This window comes from Lontra canadensis, unplaced genomic scaffold (genome assembly GCF_010015895.1).
Source record: "Lontra canadensis isolate GAN:19392208 unplaced genomic scaffold, GSC_riverotter_1.0 scaffold64, whole genome shotgun sequence".
Taxonomy (NCBI): Eukaryota; Metazoa; Chordata; class Mammalia; order Carnivora; family Mustelidae; genus Lontra; species Lontra canadensis.
This window is the reverse complement of record NW_022631058.1, coordinates 6,217,824-6,233,470: the sequence shown is the minus strand read 5'-3', so window position 1 is coordinate 6,233,470 and position 15,647 is coordinate 6,217,824. Positions and strand designations below refer to the sequence as shown.

Genomic DNA, 15,647 nt, shown 5'->3' with positions numbered 1-15,647 from the left:
ATGTGTAGTCTGTCTTCGGGGGGCTTGGAGCATAGGCATGAAACAGACCCAGGAAAAACCACAATGTATAGATGCCATAAATAAAAGTATTTTAAAGTTATATTAGCTGCACAGCAGGCTCAGATAATTGACAGATATTATTTGAGAAACTTCCTGAAGGTGGGGGCACTTCAGTTGTATCTTGAGGAAGGAACACTGAGCAAAGGAGAAAGTGCATGTCATAGGATAAAAGACCTTGAGCAAAACTACGGGAGTCAGGAGTTGGAGGTTCCTTGGAGATAGACTCTGTTTATATCAAATTTGGATCTAGTCTAGAGCACATAATGAATGAGGGGGACACTCTGGCAAGGAATGTCAGAGAGCAATGTATATATGGCATATATGTCATACAAAGAGTTTGAATTCTCCCTTAAAGTCATGGCAATGGAATATTTTGAAACCAAGACAGTGTCACAGTCAGGCATTCTTTACCGATCTTTGTCCTTTGTCCCACAGTGTGTAGGAAAAATATAAGTGGACTAGAGACCACAGGGAGTGTCCTAGCCATGCCAGAGTTTGGAAACTGAGAGAAGAAAATACGTTCGTGAAATCTTACAACTGTTGGAAGTAGAAATGTGCCAGATTATTTAAATGTAAGATTGTGAGCACTTAAAGAAAGCAAAGAAGTGGGAAAAGCCTAACCCATGTACTGAATGCCAGTAACTTCCAGGGAAGATTTTCAATGATACAGAGTTACTGTCAGCACCAAAACTTACCAGGCCTCAGCAAATATTTGTGGAATGGGAAAAAAAAAAAATGAAATTAACAAAGGCCCTTATTACCCAAATCACGGAGTTTAGCAGGCTCTCAAAAAGCACAATTTTATATTTGGTTAAGAATAGAGTGACCCAATATGGATGTTGATTATGTCATTGAAATGACCAGAATCTCCTTAAAGGTGTAATAAATTTTTCATTTAGTTTAGACTTCGTACCAAGAAAATGGGTAAATGGGTTCATTAGTCAGTGTGTGTGCTAAAAAGGCATCTGTTTTAGAGTGTACCATTACAAAGTCTTTACTATTAACTTTCAGTATAACTAATGAAAACAAAACTCCTATATCCTCTAAAACACACGTTTTCTACTTGTGTTATGAAAAAAAAAAAAAAAGGGGGGGTAAATCCAGAAGCCAGTTTGCTAAGGCCCTAATAGATTCTGACATATGAGCATCTTCAGCAGGATCTACAAAATACTTCGAGCAACCTCTCAAGTATGAAACAAATTCATTACCAAAAATAACCTGACTCAGGTCCTTTTAATAGTTCTTTCAGCTCACCCTGTGGGTTTAGGCATAACTTGATTCCATCTGAAGCTTTCAAATCAGATAAATGTGCAGTCACCCAATAATAACAAGCACAGAATTTCTATTAAAAAAAAAAAAGCAAGGATATGTAACCAATGGATTTAAAAGACAGATATTTTTTAGGTTTTAAGAATGTTCCCTTGATTTGTCATGAACAATAGTTAATATCATCCACTGAGTGAAGTCGTGATATCTCCATCATCACAAATTTTAACCATTGACAAAGAAGTTGCCTTGAAGCCTAGTCAGTCTTAAAGCTAGTCAATTTATTAAGAGACAGGAAATAATTAAGAGCCTAAGAGTCACGTTTAGGTTAATTCCGACTCTTGTCATTTTACAGGTTTTGTGATCATGGACCAATCACTATACTTCTCGGGAAACTGAGCATTACAATCTGAATAATGATGATAACGTACCTTACATGGATAAAGACAAAATGTGACCACATGTATCAAAGCATTCTATATATGGCCTTACATAGGTGACCAATGATTATAAGGTGCCATTATTCTTGTTTTAGATTAGTTTATATTCAGGTGCCCAAAGGAAATTTAAGGTTGCATGTCTAATTACCAAACACAATTCCTAAATGTTCAATCATGTAGTATATGTTTGAAAAGTTAATTCAAATTCAATTCAAATTTTATCAATGCACTATCACTTTGTGTCATCTATTAAACACCAAGATCATCTAATATATACAACTAATGCATCATCAAATTTACCAAGAAGTACATGTATTTCTTTTATCACCTTAGACACTTGGTGAGTTTGAGAGAATGCAGTCTCTGAAAATCTGGAAAGTGTTAGAAAATGAGCTTATTGCATGATCTATGAGCTCCTTAACAGCAGAGTCATATTTTTCTCCAAATCCCCAGAAGAATCTAACATAGTACTCTGCAGAAAGTAGATAAAGAGTAAATACTTTGGATGGACAGATTTCTTTAGGAGCACAGGGAAGTGGAAGATATGATTGATTTGCCGAAGACTACATTTTATTCCTCTCTGAAAACTCTATACTCACCCAGGTGCCTGGAACAAAGTAGAAGGATCTTAATAACCTTTTTTTTTTTTTTTTTGGTATAAATTGTATTCCTTGACTAAGGGTCTGATTTTCACAGAATAAGGTCTGTAATTCTTGGTAAAAGTAACTAGGAGTTGCCTGGACATTACTTGACATAAAATCTCCCAAGTGTAATGTGAATCACCTGTTACCATTGTCTTTCATACTTAATCTTCCAACAGAGAGTCTACAAATAATTAACACTAGTTAACCGAAGTGTCGTGATTTTATTTCCTGATTTAATCTCTGTCAAATACATTATTAGTGAAATGGTCAAGAAGAGTTAGAGAAAGGGCTCTGGCAAACCTTGAGATTAATCTGAGTTGAAGTGGAGCATATGAATAGATATATCTTCATGAGTGCTCATTAGAAGTACGCGTACATGAGCTGTAAACAGATCTGAAGTAGAAATGTACCATGAAAATATGTTAAAGAAAACTGACATTTAAAACCAATAGCTTATGTGTTGAAATAGGAAAAAAAAAAAAAAGATTATTCTGATTGGATAACTACATTGGTATTTATCTCTATCCTAAACAACACGGATTTTACAAATACAAAACAATATGTTTGATGTATGTGTGTATACTAAAAAGATATTCATAGAAACACACAATCTAGTTGGGAAATAGAAAAGAACATGAAGATGTCATAGAAATCCCTCACACAAAAAAGCTCACATGGCCTTAAAAAACACTTCTTTAAGGTAGGAGAAAGGGAAAGATCCTACTACCTTCTTCATCCCTGCCACCCTCCTGCATCATCAGGAAGCATCCCATATTTCTTTTTAACATTAAGAATGCAAGTATTGGTAGAACCCCAATGAACTTACTCAGATAAACACAATGTGGTTTTCTTTTAAAATAAGCCTTTACTGAATATATCAACAAGGTACTGTATAGTGTGGAGTGAAGTTGATAGTTAACAAAGTGTGTGACATGGTAGGTCTCAGAGGGTGTGTAATGAAGAATCTTCCAGCCCCTTGCAGTCCCTTGTCACTGAGAACACACTAAACGTAAACTGGAAGCAAATCAACGTATGGTTCAAACAATAACAAATCACTGGAATTAACTTTCAGGAAATATATACTGGTCCTAGGAGGAACAGACAGTGGCAACAGCTTCACCTTACCTCAAAGAGGTTATAAATCTTACATCCTATGGATATCTTTATAAATGCCTCTGGGTGTGCATTTGTGTGTGTGTGCACACGCACGTGTGTGTTTCATACTCGTTTAAAAATGTCTGTTGCAATTGCCTTGCTTTGTGCTCTTCGGTGAACGTGCCGCTAGAAAAAGAAAAATGATAGTACAAGACTCTGATCCATTTGTTACAACAACAGTATCATACATGTACAAATCTTTCTCCCCACAATCTGTGACAAACATCCCCGTTACCAGTAATTGTCTTTTGACCCTGCTGAAGAAATCAGAGAAGGATGTAAGCTACAGCTTTCTTCATTAGTATTTTGACTGAAAAAAAAAAAAAACGAAAACAAAAACAAAAAACAAACAAACAAACAAACAAAAAGTCAGGCCAGTTTTGACTATGATTAAGAACTAGGAGAGTGTTTTGTTTCGTGTTTGTATCTATTCCCCTTTGGGGCACAAAGAAACTGCTTTGCTTTCCCATGAAGCAGGAAAATCATGGGCAAAACCATTCTTCTCATGTTCTAAAGTAATGTCTTCTTGTTGTAGGTTCAAGAAAAATGCTATACGCAAAGATGGCAATGGAAATGAACCACTTCATGGTCAAAAGTTGCACTGAGCTCTCCAGCTGCGGTTCCCCAGACTAGTGCACCAACTGTTCCCTGTAAGTTGTGTTTGGACTGGGTGTCCTGCTGGCCGCATGCAGAGCAGGTTTTCCACAAAGGGGAAGTAAGTTGTGATCTTGTGAAATGACTAAGACCATCATGATCTGTACTCATAGGAAATGGGGACTTAGAATTAGCTATTTCATTAATAATTTTGCCAGACTAGTCACATTACAGGTTTTTTGCTTTTGTTTTTGTTTATACCTCAGGGAACATATCTAATATATTTTCAACAAGCATCCAGATAATTAGAAATTGCATTATTTCTCATGGGATGGAAAGTGTTCCACTTCTTACACAGGGAAACACACTTTTTGTCTCTGCCCGTGGTTGTGCACTGCAATGACTGTTAATGCATTTGAGAGTTTTGTGGGAAGCCCAGAGCCCCTCTCTATTCAAGCACGTCTCCCCAAACAAATAGATATTAATGACAACCCTGGGTATGAATAACGATACATAATATCTGTGTGATCATGGCTGTATCTTTTCCTTTTAGAATTTCCTCTGCACAGTGACAGTCCCCTAGCTCTGAAAGTGGCTGCGTATTATCTGATCATCTTTTTTGGTCAAACAGCGTCAAGCTCTTTATAAGCCAGTCCCTTGTGTATGGCTTTGTTCACGGACTGGGCCTGCACCTTCAACTGTGACTCTTGACTAATCTCAAAATACAAAATAATGACAGCAAAAGAGGCTCGAATACAGAGTAGAACACATTCCTGTGACTACAAATGCCAGTCAAACCCTAATCCAACACCTATGGTTGGTTATTCAGCAGTTTTCCTAAGACACATAAGACATTACAAATACAGTGATGTGCTTTCTATCCTGGTATAAGCGAGAGCCCCAGGTATGCCATGACAAATGACACATTGATATGAATTTTAGCAGTCTCTGTCATATTGTGTGCAAGAGCAAAGTGAAGCCTATAACTACATTCTATCTCTTCAGGAACATCTTCTAGCAAAGGAACCACGTCAAGTGACTAGGTCTTCATTGTACCAGTTAAGCCCCAAATAATTTTATGAATCACATAAGACGTCATAGAAATCTCTCCAACATTGGTCTTCTTGGCCCAAAGCAAAAATGTCTCAGCAGCCAAATACCATGCTAGGGTTATACACACAATAGAAATAAATGAAAATGATTATTTTGTGGATAAGAGAGAAAAAAACCCTCATAAGTCCAAGTACCATCATTTCAACACATTGTTTTATCTACACAGCCAAGGGGAAGAGGACAGTAGAAGGGAATTATCCAGGTAAGTACACAAAACCCCATGTCATTGTCCTGAATGTTACATGGCTTACCATTTACACTGATCACCTTCACAGACTGTCTTGTCCCTTTGCTGTGTGGAATTAGATTTAAAATAGCAACAGCCAAAATTTGCTAGCTAATAGACTAAAAGGGAAACCTAAGTCACTTTAGAATTAATTCAAATTAATTCGTAGCTAATTTCAGCTCAACTGTCTGCAGTTTTGATTCTTGCTTCTACAACATTATAACTTCAGTTATATTTTCTGCTTATTCTGAGGGACAAGGGAGATTAAAACATATAAGTTGGGGGTACATTATTAAAGAAAATAAAGCTCTTACTATAAAGAAAAACTTGCATAGCATTTTATACCTAAACTCTTACAAAGAAGACACATCACAGTTCTATTTTGTTAAAAGTGAGAGAGAGAGAGAGAAAGCGAAAATGATTGTGACATTAACTTCATAGGTCCCTAAAAAATGGCCAGCGGTAAAGGAAATATGCAACATAGGATGAAATCTGATTTTATAAGGAATTTTCCAAGGGTGTGTGTATTTTAGATAATGTATGCGATCGATAGCCCTTCTACATCTAAGGGATGAAAAGGAGTAAATTATACATACTTTGTGAAGATGGGCATTGCTTCAAAAATATCTAGAATTAAACACAGACATCCCTCCCTTCCCTGTGCCCTCTGCTGTATGCCCCACTCTGCCAAGATTAGGGGAACAAGCTCACACTCCCTGACTTGTTCATTTTTCATGTTATCCTGTTAATAAAAGATTGATCATCCCTCCATGATTCCCAAACAAGAGGGACATCCAAGACTGAAAATGAATAAATGGAATTTCAAAACTGGAACAGGGTCAAAGTCAGTTCAAAGTGGAAGCTCAGTATTGCTTTAAAAAAAAAAATCATCCAGCTTTGATGTGTCCCCATAGAATTATTAACACTGAAAATTAGTATACATTTAAAAGTGTTTAAGTATATATGGATATTTTGTTCAACCAAAACTGTCATCTAAAATTTTCTTTCAAATTTTAAGCAGAGTGGGAAAAAAAATCAAACAAATGTAGCATAAATAGCTAATTACGAAAATATATGTGAGGTGATTGGAAGACAAATTTGCGAGGGGATAAAGGTATTAATTCAAGCTATTTCAACATGATACGTGTTAACACAGTCATTTGATAAAGTATAGCAGAACCGCTCATGACTTGTTTTTGTCTAAATGGTATCAATAGTTTTTAAATAACAAGTTCAGTATATTCCAAACACTAACCTCTTGTTGGTCTAAATATCATGTTGACATAGCTGCAGTGAATCTACCCAAATAATTCTCATTATCAAAAATAATTCCATTCAATATAATTCTTCCCATTATTTTATTAGCCTCTTCTAAAAAAGTATTCTAGAATATATCTCTGTTGAATGTGATTCAACCTGACATATTATTTGAATAGTAACACTTTTAAAGGGAGTTTTCTTGCTGGAACATCCTACCTGTCCCTGCAGATGACTGAAATCAGACTCAAGTCTCTAACTCTGTTATCATATAGGGTCAGGGAAGCATGAGGAGTGATTTTTAAGCTCCCGGTCAGAAAGCCAACACCCAAGTTTGAAGTTCTTTTCCAAAATGTCATTTGCTGGGTACTGCCGGGTTGGGTTAACTTATCTTACAGGAACGGGCTTCCTCATGATGCTTTTCTCTATTTCCTGCTTTGGGTCAACTCAGGGTTAACTACCTCCTTTCTTCTATTTCGAGATTTTTAACTTGTCTTCCAGACTAGGAAGGGCAGAAATAGCATGAAGGTATCTGGGCCATTTCTTGTTTCACCCCCATCACTTAGCCTAACCTGATGAGCTCTTCTAATCTGCCCTTTCATCTAACCACTGACCGACCGTAAGAAAGGAATTTACTCTGACAGCTTTCACAGCAAAAATGGTTAATGTGCCTCATGAGGAAGAATCACTCCGTCTTTTGCCTTGGCGTTGGGTTCTCCTTGTACAACCCTGTACAGTACTTCAGCGACTATTTTTTTTTTTTTTAAGATTTAAAAAGCAAAGAGTTACAAAACGGTTTGTAATTAACTTGAAATAGAAAAGATAGCACTTTTTTTTTTTTAAATCCCATTATATAGTACACCGTATAAATTACAGAGTATTCAAATGCACAAATGCATCTGGGTAACATTTATCAAATGTAATTCGCGTGTCTCTAGGTGCGCACACGTGTGTGTCTGGACAGTCTCACCGTCCGCCTTCCTGACGCCGGGGCTCTGGCTGTCACGTGTGGCAGTGCTCCAGATCTGGAACGCCGCTGTTGCAGTATCGCATGTTGTTGGCGATATGGCAGTCTGTGTAATTAATGCCCCCATTCGGGGTGTAAATGGGCTGCAGTCTGAAATCTCCTTTAAGGAGCTGATCGTTATTTAAGGAGACGATCTGAAAGCTGGTTTCGGTCATCTCCAGGATGGAATTGTCCTTCTTGGTGCCGGCCTCGCAATAGTCATCTTTCCGCCGACCTCGGTTGTACTTCCACTTCTGGGACGTGTAGCGTCCCTTTTTGTGCATGCGCCAGCAAAACACGCTGAGCAAGACCACGAGCACGAATATCACTGCCCCCCCGATCAGGCCGGCCAGCAGAAAAGGGGAGCCCATGCTGTGGGAAGTCGTCTGCTCGTGGCTGGAAGCCGTGTTGCTGCCGTTGTTCAAATAGGAGGCGTGGGTGGTGGCCTCAGAGCAAATGGTATCTTCCACAGCTCGGTAGTTAAAAGCATCCAGGGGCACCAAACAAATCCGGTAGGTGGATCTGGGCTCTAGGTTCACCAGGCTCAAGTGCTGCTTCTCACCGCTGACGATGCGTTCCTGGACGATGCCGCCCACCAAACTGTGGCCCATTTTCACCCACGTGAGTTTGTATGCCATCACCGTGAAGAGAGAGAGCCAGCTGACTTGGATGGACGTGTCGTTCACAAAATGGATAGAGAGCTGGATCCGTTCAGAAATTGGCGGGGTTGCTCTTTCCCGGCCGTCCCAGTCAGGAATGGTGGGCAGTCGGGAGGTGGTGGGAGTCAGGGGGGTATCACTTCTGCTGGGGGTTGGGGCAGAGAGGGTGGGGGGCTGAGTCGTTGGAGAGGCTGTACTTGGGGCCGGGGTGAAGACAGGCAGCCCAGGGGTCGTGGTGGGGCACGACAGAAGATTCATATTCAGCTCCCTGACGGCCATCCCCCGGACTTGCTCAGGCCCCTGGCACATGAAACCTCGCACGTTGAGAGATGAAGGGATGTATCTGAGCCATTCTGTGACCCATTTAATGCTGCAGTCACAAAACCAGGGGTTATTCCGAGCAGTGAGCTGCTTCAGGTTGGAGAGATTATCAAAGACCCCTTGAGTCAACACACGCAGCTGGTTGTTGGATATATCCAGCCGTTCCAGCTTGCGCAGCTTTGAGAAGGCTGTCAGAGGGATGTGGTTGATCTGGTTGTCCTGCAGGTAGAGCTTGATCAGATGTGTACCTGGGAGATCGGGAGGGGGATGGGAGAGGGAATTCCGCACGATGGAAAATTCCTTGAGCTTGGTGAGGTGGCTGAAGGTGCCCTCGGCGATGCCCTTGTTGGTCAGGAGGTTGCCATCCACGATCAGACGCTCCAAGCTTGTGAGGTTCTGAAAGGCCATGTCTGATATGACAGCGATTCGATTTTCATCCACTCTCAGCTCTTGCAAATCCACAGGAAGCCCCACAGGCACACTGCTCAGGTGATTCTTGGATAGAAACAACAGTTTGAGGCTAATAGCCTCCCGGAAGGCCCCGTCCTCCACCCCCACCGTGGATATCGAGTTGTCATCCAAGTGAAGCTCCTCGAGCTTCAAGAGCTGGGCCAGAGCAGCCCTTGAAATAGTCTGAATGTTGTTTTCCTGCAAATGGAGAACTCTGACATTCTTGGGAAGGTTCATGGGGAATTCATCCAGTTGGTTGCCATAAAGGTAGACCGTGTGCACGGACCGGACATTGTGCAGTTCTGCAGGAAATCCAGCATTATTAATTTGGTTGTTGTGGAGGTAGAGTACGGTTACGCCCTCCGGGATCCCAAGAGGCACTGAGGTCAAGCTTCGCTCATTACAGTAGACAAAGTTCCTATCGCAGCGGCACACGCTAGGGCACGCTAAGATTTCTGACACTTGTGAGTAGAGCCCCAAGGAGATAAGAAGCCAAGATTTCAGGAAAAAAGCCCCATGGTTGGGCCACTGTGTGGTCTGTAGGCCCATTTCTGAAGTACAGAAACAAAATACAAGGTGGTAGGGAAACTAAAAAGAGAAGAAACAAAAAATTATGTGTATATATATATATATATAGCAAAACAAAAGTGATTGGACAGGGTTCTGTTAAAGTCCAGAACTCCAAGTAGAGGAAAAGTCTTGAAGGCCTGTGGTAAAAGAATTCTCCTATGGTCTCTGGTCTTATCAGCCTGTGTTGTCTTCTTTGTTATTGTCCTCCATGTGAAAAAAAAAAAAAAAAGAAAAAAAAAAAAGAAAAAATTCAATAGGGAGAATTTTCACACACAGGCAATGAGTGAAGCCAAGTTTTCAGCGGTCACCAGTGGCCCAGCTGGGCAGGCAGAACTGGAACTCCCTTCTCGTATTGTAGATCAGGTCAGCGTTGATCAGACTCTGAACTTCTTGGTCAAGCTCAATCTGCAACCTGTTGTAGGAAAGCAAAGAGAAAAAAGTCAGCTAAGGTCCTAATGGATGAAGGGCTAATCTGATTCTTTGCCCTTCAAGAGCTGGGACCAAGTGACCAGGAGAAGCAGGAGCTGGCTTAAAGTGATGTTTTAAGTAACAATAATTTGGTTGAAAAGGTATTCAAGAAAGGAACATGATTCAACGTTGCCTCTCACCCTCAGGGGTCATCCTGTGAAATTTACATCCCCATCAGTACCTTCTCTTACAAATCCATTTGCATAACCAAATAGAAAAGAACAAGGCTCACTGTTGCATACAGTGAATTAATCCTAAGGATCACCTGCAAATCCAACTGGTCACATCTTGTTTCAAGACGGCACAAGTGACTGCGTAATTCATACAATTTGAGGGCAAACACACGAAACCCTTTCTAGTTATAAATAAACAAAGGCAAGATAGGGACTGATGAAGTCCTTTAAAAAGATGTGTCCTTTTGATATGATGCTAAATGAAGTAAAGGCAGAGAAAGTAAGATACCGTATGATCACTCATATGTGTAATTTAAGAAATAAAATAGATGAACATTGGGGAAGGGAAGGAAAATGAAACAGGAGGAAAACTGAGGGGGAGGCAAAACATGAAAAATGCTGAAGTCTAGGAAACAAACAAGGTTACAGGACGGGATGTGGGTGGGGTGATGGCATAACTGGGCGGTGGGCATTAAGGAGGGCACGTAATGGAAAGAGCACTGGGTATTATATGCAGTTGATGGATCACTAAATTCTACCTCTGAAACTAATTTAAAAAATAAAATAAAATAAAAAGATGTGTCCTTTTGATCTGACACTGTGAGGGAGAGGGATAAAAGTAACACACAGAAGCATGCATGAAGGCAGAGAGAAGATTTCTCTCTTCTTCCCCACTTTCTGCCTCTTTTCATCTTCGCCCTTTTTCAAAATTGTTTACGCTTGAGTTACCAAGGAGAACGGCTAGGCTCCAGTCCATGATAACGTTTCTATTTATTCCCCCTTTCGGGACCTCCACGTACAGATGCCACGTACAGATGAGATACACCCTTCCAATCTCCTTGAGAGCTGCCAAGCTCATGACTGGGAATAAGTTATTTTTCAACTCTACCACCTTCCTCTCATCTGTGAGGGCTTTTTTTCTACTTTTCAAGAAGGACCTTCAGCAGACTTTGAAATGATAGCACACCCGGTTGGGGAAGTATAGGCAATACATAGATAGTAATGATGCCTTCCTGCTTTGTGTGTTCTGTCTGTTTTAAGATCAGAGAGGTAAAGCAGTTAATTGAACGGTGCCAGATTTGATTTCCTTACAAAATAAGCTAACATGACAGGACATGGCAAGCTATGAGTTTCTTAATTCTCACCAACAGACAGAAACTCAAAACAACTTATATCTAGAAGCACAGAGGAACTACTTGAAATTGTTCCCTTAGTTATCTTTAGAAACATAATTTAAAAAAGAAAAAGAAAACACTGTAAATGCTGTTTAAATGTCAAGGATATTGTAAATTTGTTCCACAAAAAAAAAAAAAATTGTGAACACCAAAAAAAAAAAAAAAAACCTGTTTCAGGTCACCAGGTCGCCTCTGGTGACCTGAAACAGCAAAATGCATGTCTTACTATTCAAAAGCTTTTAAAGGGAAAGGGGTGGGATAGGGAATGTTTGTCCAGGCAAAAACTGCCTGCACTATGATACTGCATGTAAAAACCAAACATAATTTAATTTGTTAAGACTTAAAAATGTACGTTTCACCACTAGACAGGAGCCATCCCCCTGCTCCAGCAAAAATCTCCCTATCTGCTTAAAAAATAATTTATAATACAAATGGGATAGTACAGGAAAAATGAGTTTAATGTCATCAGCCTGATGTCATCCTTAGCTCAGATTTCAAATTTTAAAACCATCTCAGTGTTCCCCAATAGCTTGCTATTCGAAGGTGATCCTGGTCCAGGAATGTGAACTCAAGCTGGGAAGTTGTTGGAAAAGCAGAATCTGCATGTTAGCAAAAACCTAGGATGTGCACGTTAACATCTGAGAGGCATTCCCCTAAACACAGTAACATCTTATTTAGTCATTCAAACGTTTTATTTTATTAACTATAAAACAAATGCAAGAGCATATCAAATAACTCTTAAGGAAGAATAAAAGCATAAGGCATATTGATCACTTTGGTCCTCAGGAGATAGTCTCAAATTGTTTCTTCTACATAAATGACATCTTGTAGAAGGAGTAGTGCAATGACATACCATACACTGGCCTCAACATACACTTGAAAATGTATGTCTGAGTGACAAGCACTAATGCCCAGTAGAAGCTTAAAAAGTTTTTTTGTAATCATGGAAGCCCACTTGATACAGCAGGATTTATTTAAGAACAAACATTTGTTTGGTGCCATTAGCATTTACTCTTCACAGGAGGTAGGAAAGTGAGACCCATAGAACAGAACCTAACCCAGTTCTGAGTATTCCACAGGAATCTTCGACATGGGATGCCAGCACAGAATAAATAGAATCTTCGAAGAGAGAAAAACAGCTGCTCCAGAGTTCTAAGTTCCTAAGCAAAAAGAATGGATGTTTCTTAACTATGTTTATAGCCAAGTTTTAGGGCCCTGGAAACAAAGAACTAGTACTTGAGGATGATCTAATTTACTTAGAAAAGTCATCACGTGACAACCACAAAGCAATAATCACTGGGAGGTAACAAAGTACTCGGGTTTTGGACCTGGAAACTATCATGCTCCCAAATTACACATTTTCCATTTGTCTGCACCTCGTCTTCTGTACGGAAGGGGAAAAGCCCCATCCCCCTCACCATTTGCCCCAGGCCTTGCTCTCTTGCTGACAGACTCTACTTAGGAGTGCTTCTTTTGTAATTATGTAAGAGGAGGATGTGGTCCTGAAGAAATCCTCTAATAGGATTACTTCGGACAAACTGTCATGGTTTATCCACCTTAACAGAAGAAAAGTCCCATCAAGATCACAATACGTTGATCAGCTATGACAACTTCAGTTCTGAATGAAAACAAACTCTCAGGGTTTTCTTTGAATTTCTTGAGAATCCCACAAAATTACAGCAAACAGCAGATTTGTTGTAATCCTTGCATCGATGACAGCCTAAATATGTCAGTCAATATACTGTATCTTTGTTCAAATTAGTGCAAGTGTAAAATTACAAACATCTCGGCAATAATGACTTTTTTTTTTTTTCATTGAAGTAGGCTAAAATTTCTTCTATATTTTCAGGCTAATTCGTATGTAATACTGAGAGCAGAAATGCTTTCAGACCTTAAGCTGGAGACTCTATTCATAAAAGAAAGATGGGATCCAGAGGGAGACAAAGTATAGGAGACTCTTAATCTCAGGAACAAACTGACGGTTGCTGGGGAGTGGGGGATAGAGATGGGGGGCTGGGTTATGGACATTGGGGAGAGTACGTACAATGGTGAGTGCTGTGAATTGTGTAAGACTGATGTTTCATAGACCTGTACACCTGAAGCAAATCATACATTATATGTTAATTTAAGAAAAAAAAATAAGAAAAATAAAGGGAGAAAGAAAAAAAAAAGGAAAAAAGAAAGCCTTATAGTAGAATGGTCAAACGCATAACCCCCCAGTTCTTGTCCCACTCCTGACAAGGAATAGCCTCAGGATCTTGACCTTTGACACCTTCCTTCCCTCACCTGAAAGATTAGGATAATAAATAGCTCCTATCTCATAGTATTCTTGAGAAAATTAAATAGGATAGTATTTGCAGAAAGCTTTCATGATGTCTGACACAGGCAAGAACATAATAAATAGAAACTATTATTCTCTCCCTAATTATGATTATTTATGTTGTCCAAAGAGGTAAACTCCAACATGTACTGCAAAATAAAATCACCTTGAACCTGCTAAGTTCTATGCCTTTCCATATACTCCAGAATTTCTCAACCTCAGCACTATTGACATTTTGGGCTGGATAATACTGTGTGAGGCTGCCATGAACATCCAAAAATGTTTCCAGTCACACTGTCCCATGGGGTGACAAAATCACCCCCAGTTACGAACCACTGACCCACAGCATCTTATAAGTGCCTTAGAAGATTAGCATTATTATTCTAATTTTATAGAAGAAATTGAGCATAGATTTCTAATAAATAGAAGCTAAAAATGCTTCTTGTAATGGACACCAAAAAAACCCATGAAAATGTAACATGTTTTTCATTCATTTATTCAACCAATATTTCTTGGGCACTAGAATGAGAATACAGTCTGAGGCGGAGCTAATGTGGGTTTTGGCTTCATGTGCTTGACTAAAGTCAGTGAGGGGAGAGAAATTAATAAGCAGGGAATTACGGTACTGTGTAAAGTATCCCACTCTTAGGGTATCAGAGAATTACGGTACTGCATAAAGAGCTCTAACCTAGTCCCTGGGGTATCTGGAAAAACGCTGCAGGACAGAGATCGTCTATGTGCTGGTCTGAAGGCTAAAAAGTTGCAAGCAAGGGAAGAGATTCCAGAAGTTCTGCACATGGACCCAAGCTGGTTGTAACAGGGATCAAAAGGTGAAAGCCAGTCCAGCCGAGAGAAGAAATAGAACTTGGACAGCACGTTCTCCCAACTCTGCCTGCTTCTCACTTGAGGAGTCTCACTTCCAGAAGCTAATAAACAAACCTGTGTTTCAAGTTCACTGGCCATTTCCATTTATAAGTCTCTAAATAATTGGGAATAAAAGATTTTGCTTACAAGATGAGTTTCAAATATTGAGGGCAAAAATTATTTTTTGTTTGGTTGGTTTTGTTTCTCCTTTCCTATTTGTTTGAATATTGCACTGAATATGCTTCCTTTCCAGGAAAACTAGAGATTGTAAAGAATGGTTTAATGGAAGGTGCTAAGGAAAAACAGGAATTTTCACTGAAAATAGAAAACACAGTTTCCAAAGGCTGAGTATAAATCAACATGGAACAGATGCTCTTTGGAGACTCCAAGAACCTGGCCCTGCCATTCTGTTAAAGCTGACCGTAATGGCAGCAGTTATTCTGGGCTACTTTACTCTAATTTAACTCTTTTCATAGGAACTGAGACTCAAAGCGTATAAATCACGTAAAAGCTTTCAGCAAGTGTTTCCCTCCCAGTGCTGCCTAAGAAGACTTTTTTTTTTTTTTTTAATTAATTCCAGGAGCCTGTATTCCAGGAGCGCTTAATAAACTCAGACTATAAAAATCATAGTACAGAAAATAAGAATTGTCAATAAGCACTGCCGATTACATAATATAATGACGCCAGGACAAACCCAATAAAATCTTAATGGTCTCAGCATTGGCTGGATTGTGACAAGACAGCCCAGTGCATGAAAGGCTATGAATGAGAAAGCTAACCCAAAGAGGGATTCTCTACAAAAGTTTCCCTGGGTACCTGGGACTTAGCACTTCTGGAGTTAGACACTTTGTGCTTAAAATCAGACACACAGGTGCAGAATCCATAG

General features: G+C 39.6%; 2 protein-coding genes across 2 annotated transcripts in view; both read right to left on the bottom strand.

Annotated features, from left to right (window-relative positions):
• Positions 1 to 1,437: 1,437 nt before the first annotated feature.
• FLRT2 (fibronectin leucine rich transmembrane protein 2) lies at positions 1,438 to 9,811 on the bottom strand. The gene has a single exon (XM_032878557.1). It carries the CDS (start codon positions 9,738 to 9,740, stop codon positions 7,758 to 7,760), a length of 1,983 nt encoding a protein of 660 aa, XP_032734448.1. The 5' UTR covers positions 9,741 to 9,811; the 3' UTR covers positions 1,438 to 7,757.
• Positions 9,812 to 9,815: 4 nt separating this feature from the next.
• LOC116879928 (neural Wiskott-Aldrich syndrome protein-like) overlaps positions 9,816 to 15,647 on the bottom strand; it is an 87,085-nt gene continuing 81,253 nt past the window's right edge. Inside the window, exon 2 of the mRNA XM_032878559.1 lies at positions 9,816 to 10,173. Within this exon, the coding sequence (XP_032734450.1) occupies positions 10,162 to 10,173 (12 nt within the window). The 3' untranslated portion in view covers positions 9,816 to 10,161. The remainder of the gene's footprint in view (positions 10,174 to 15,647) is intronic.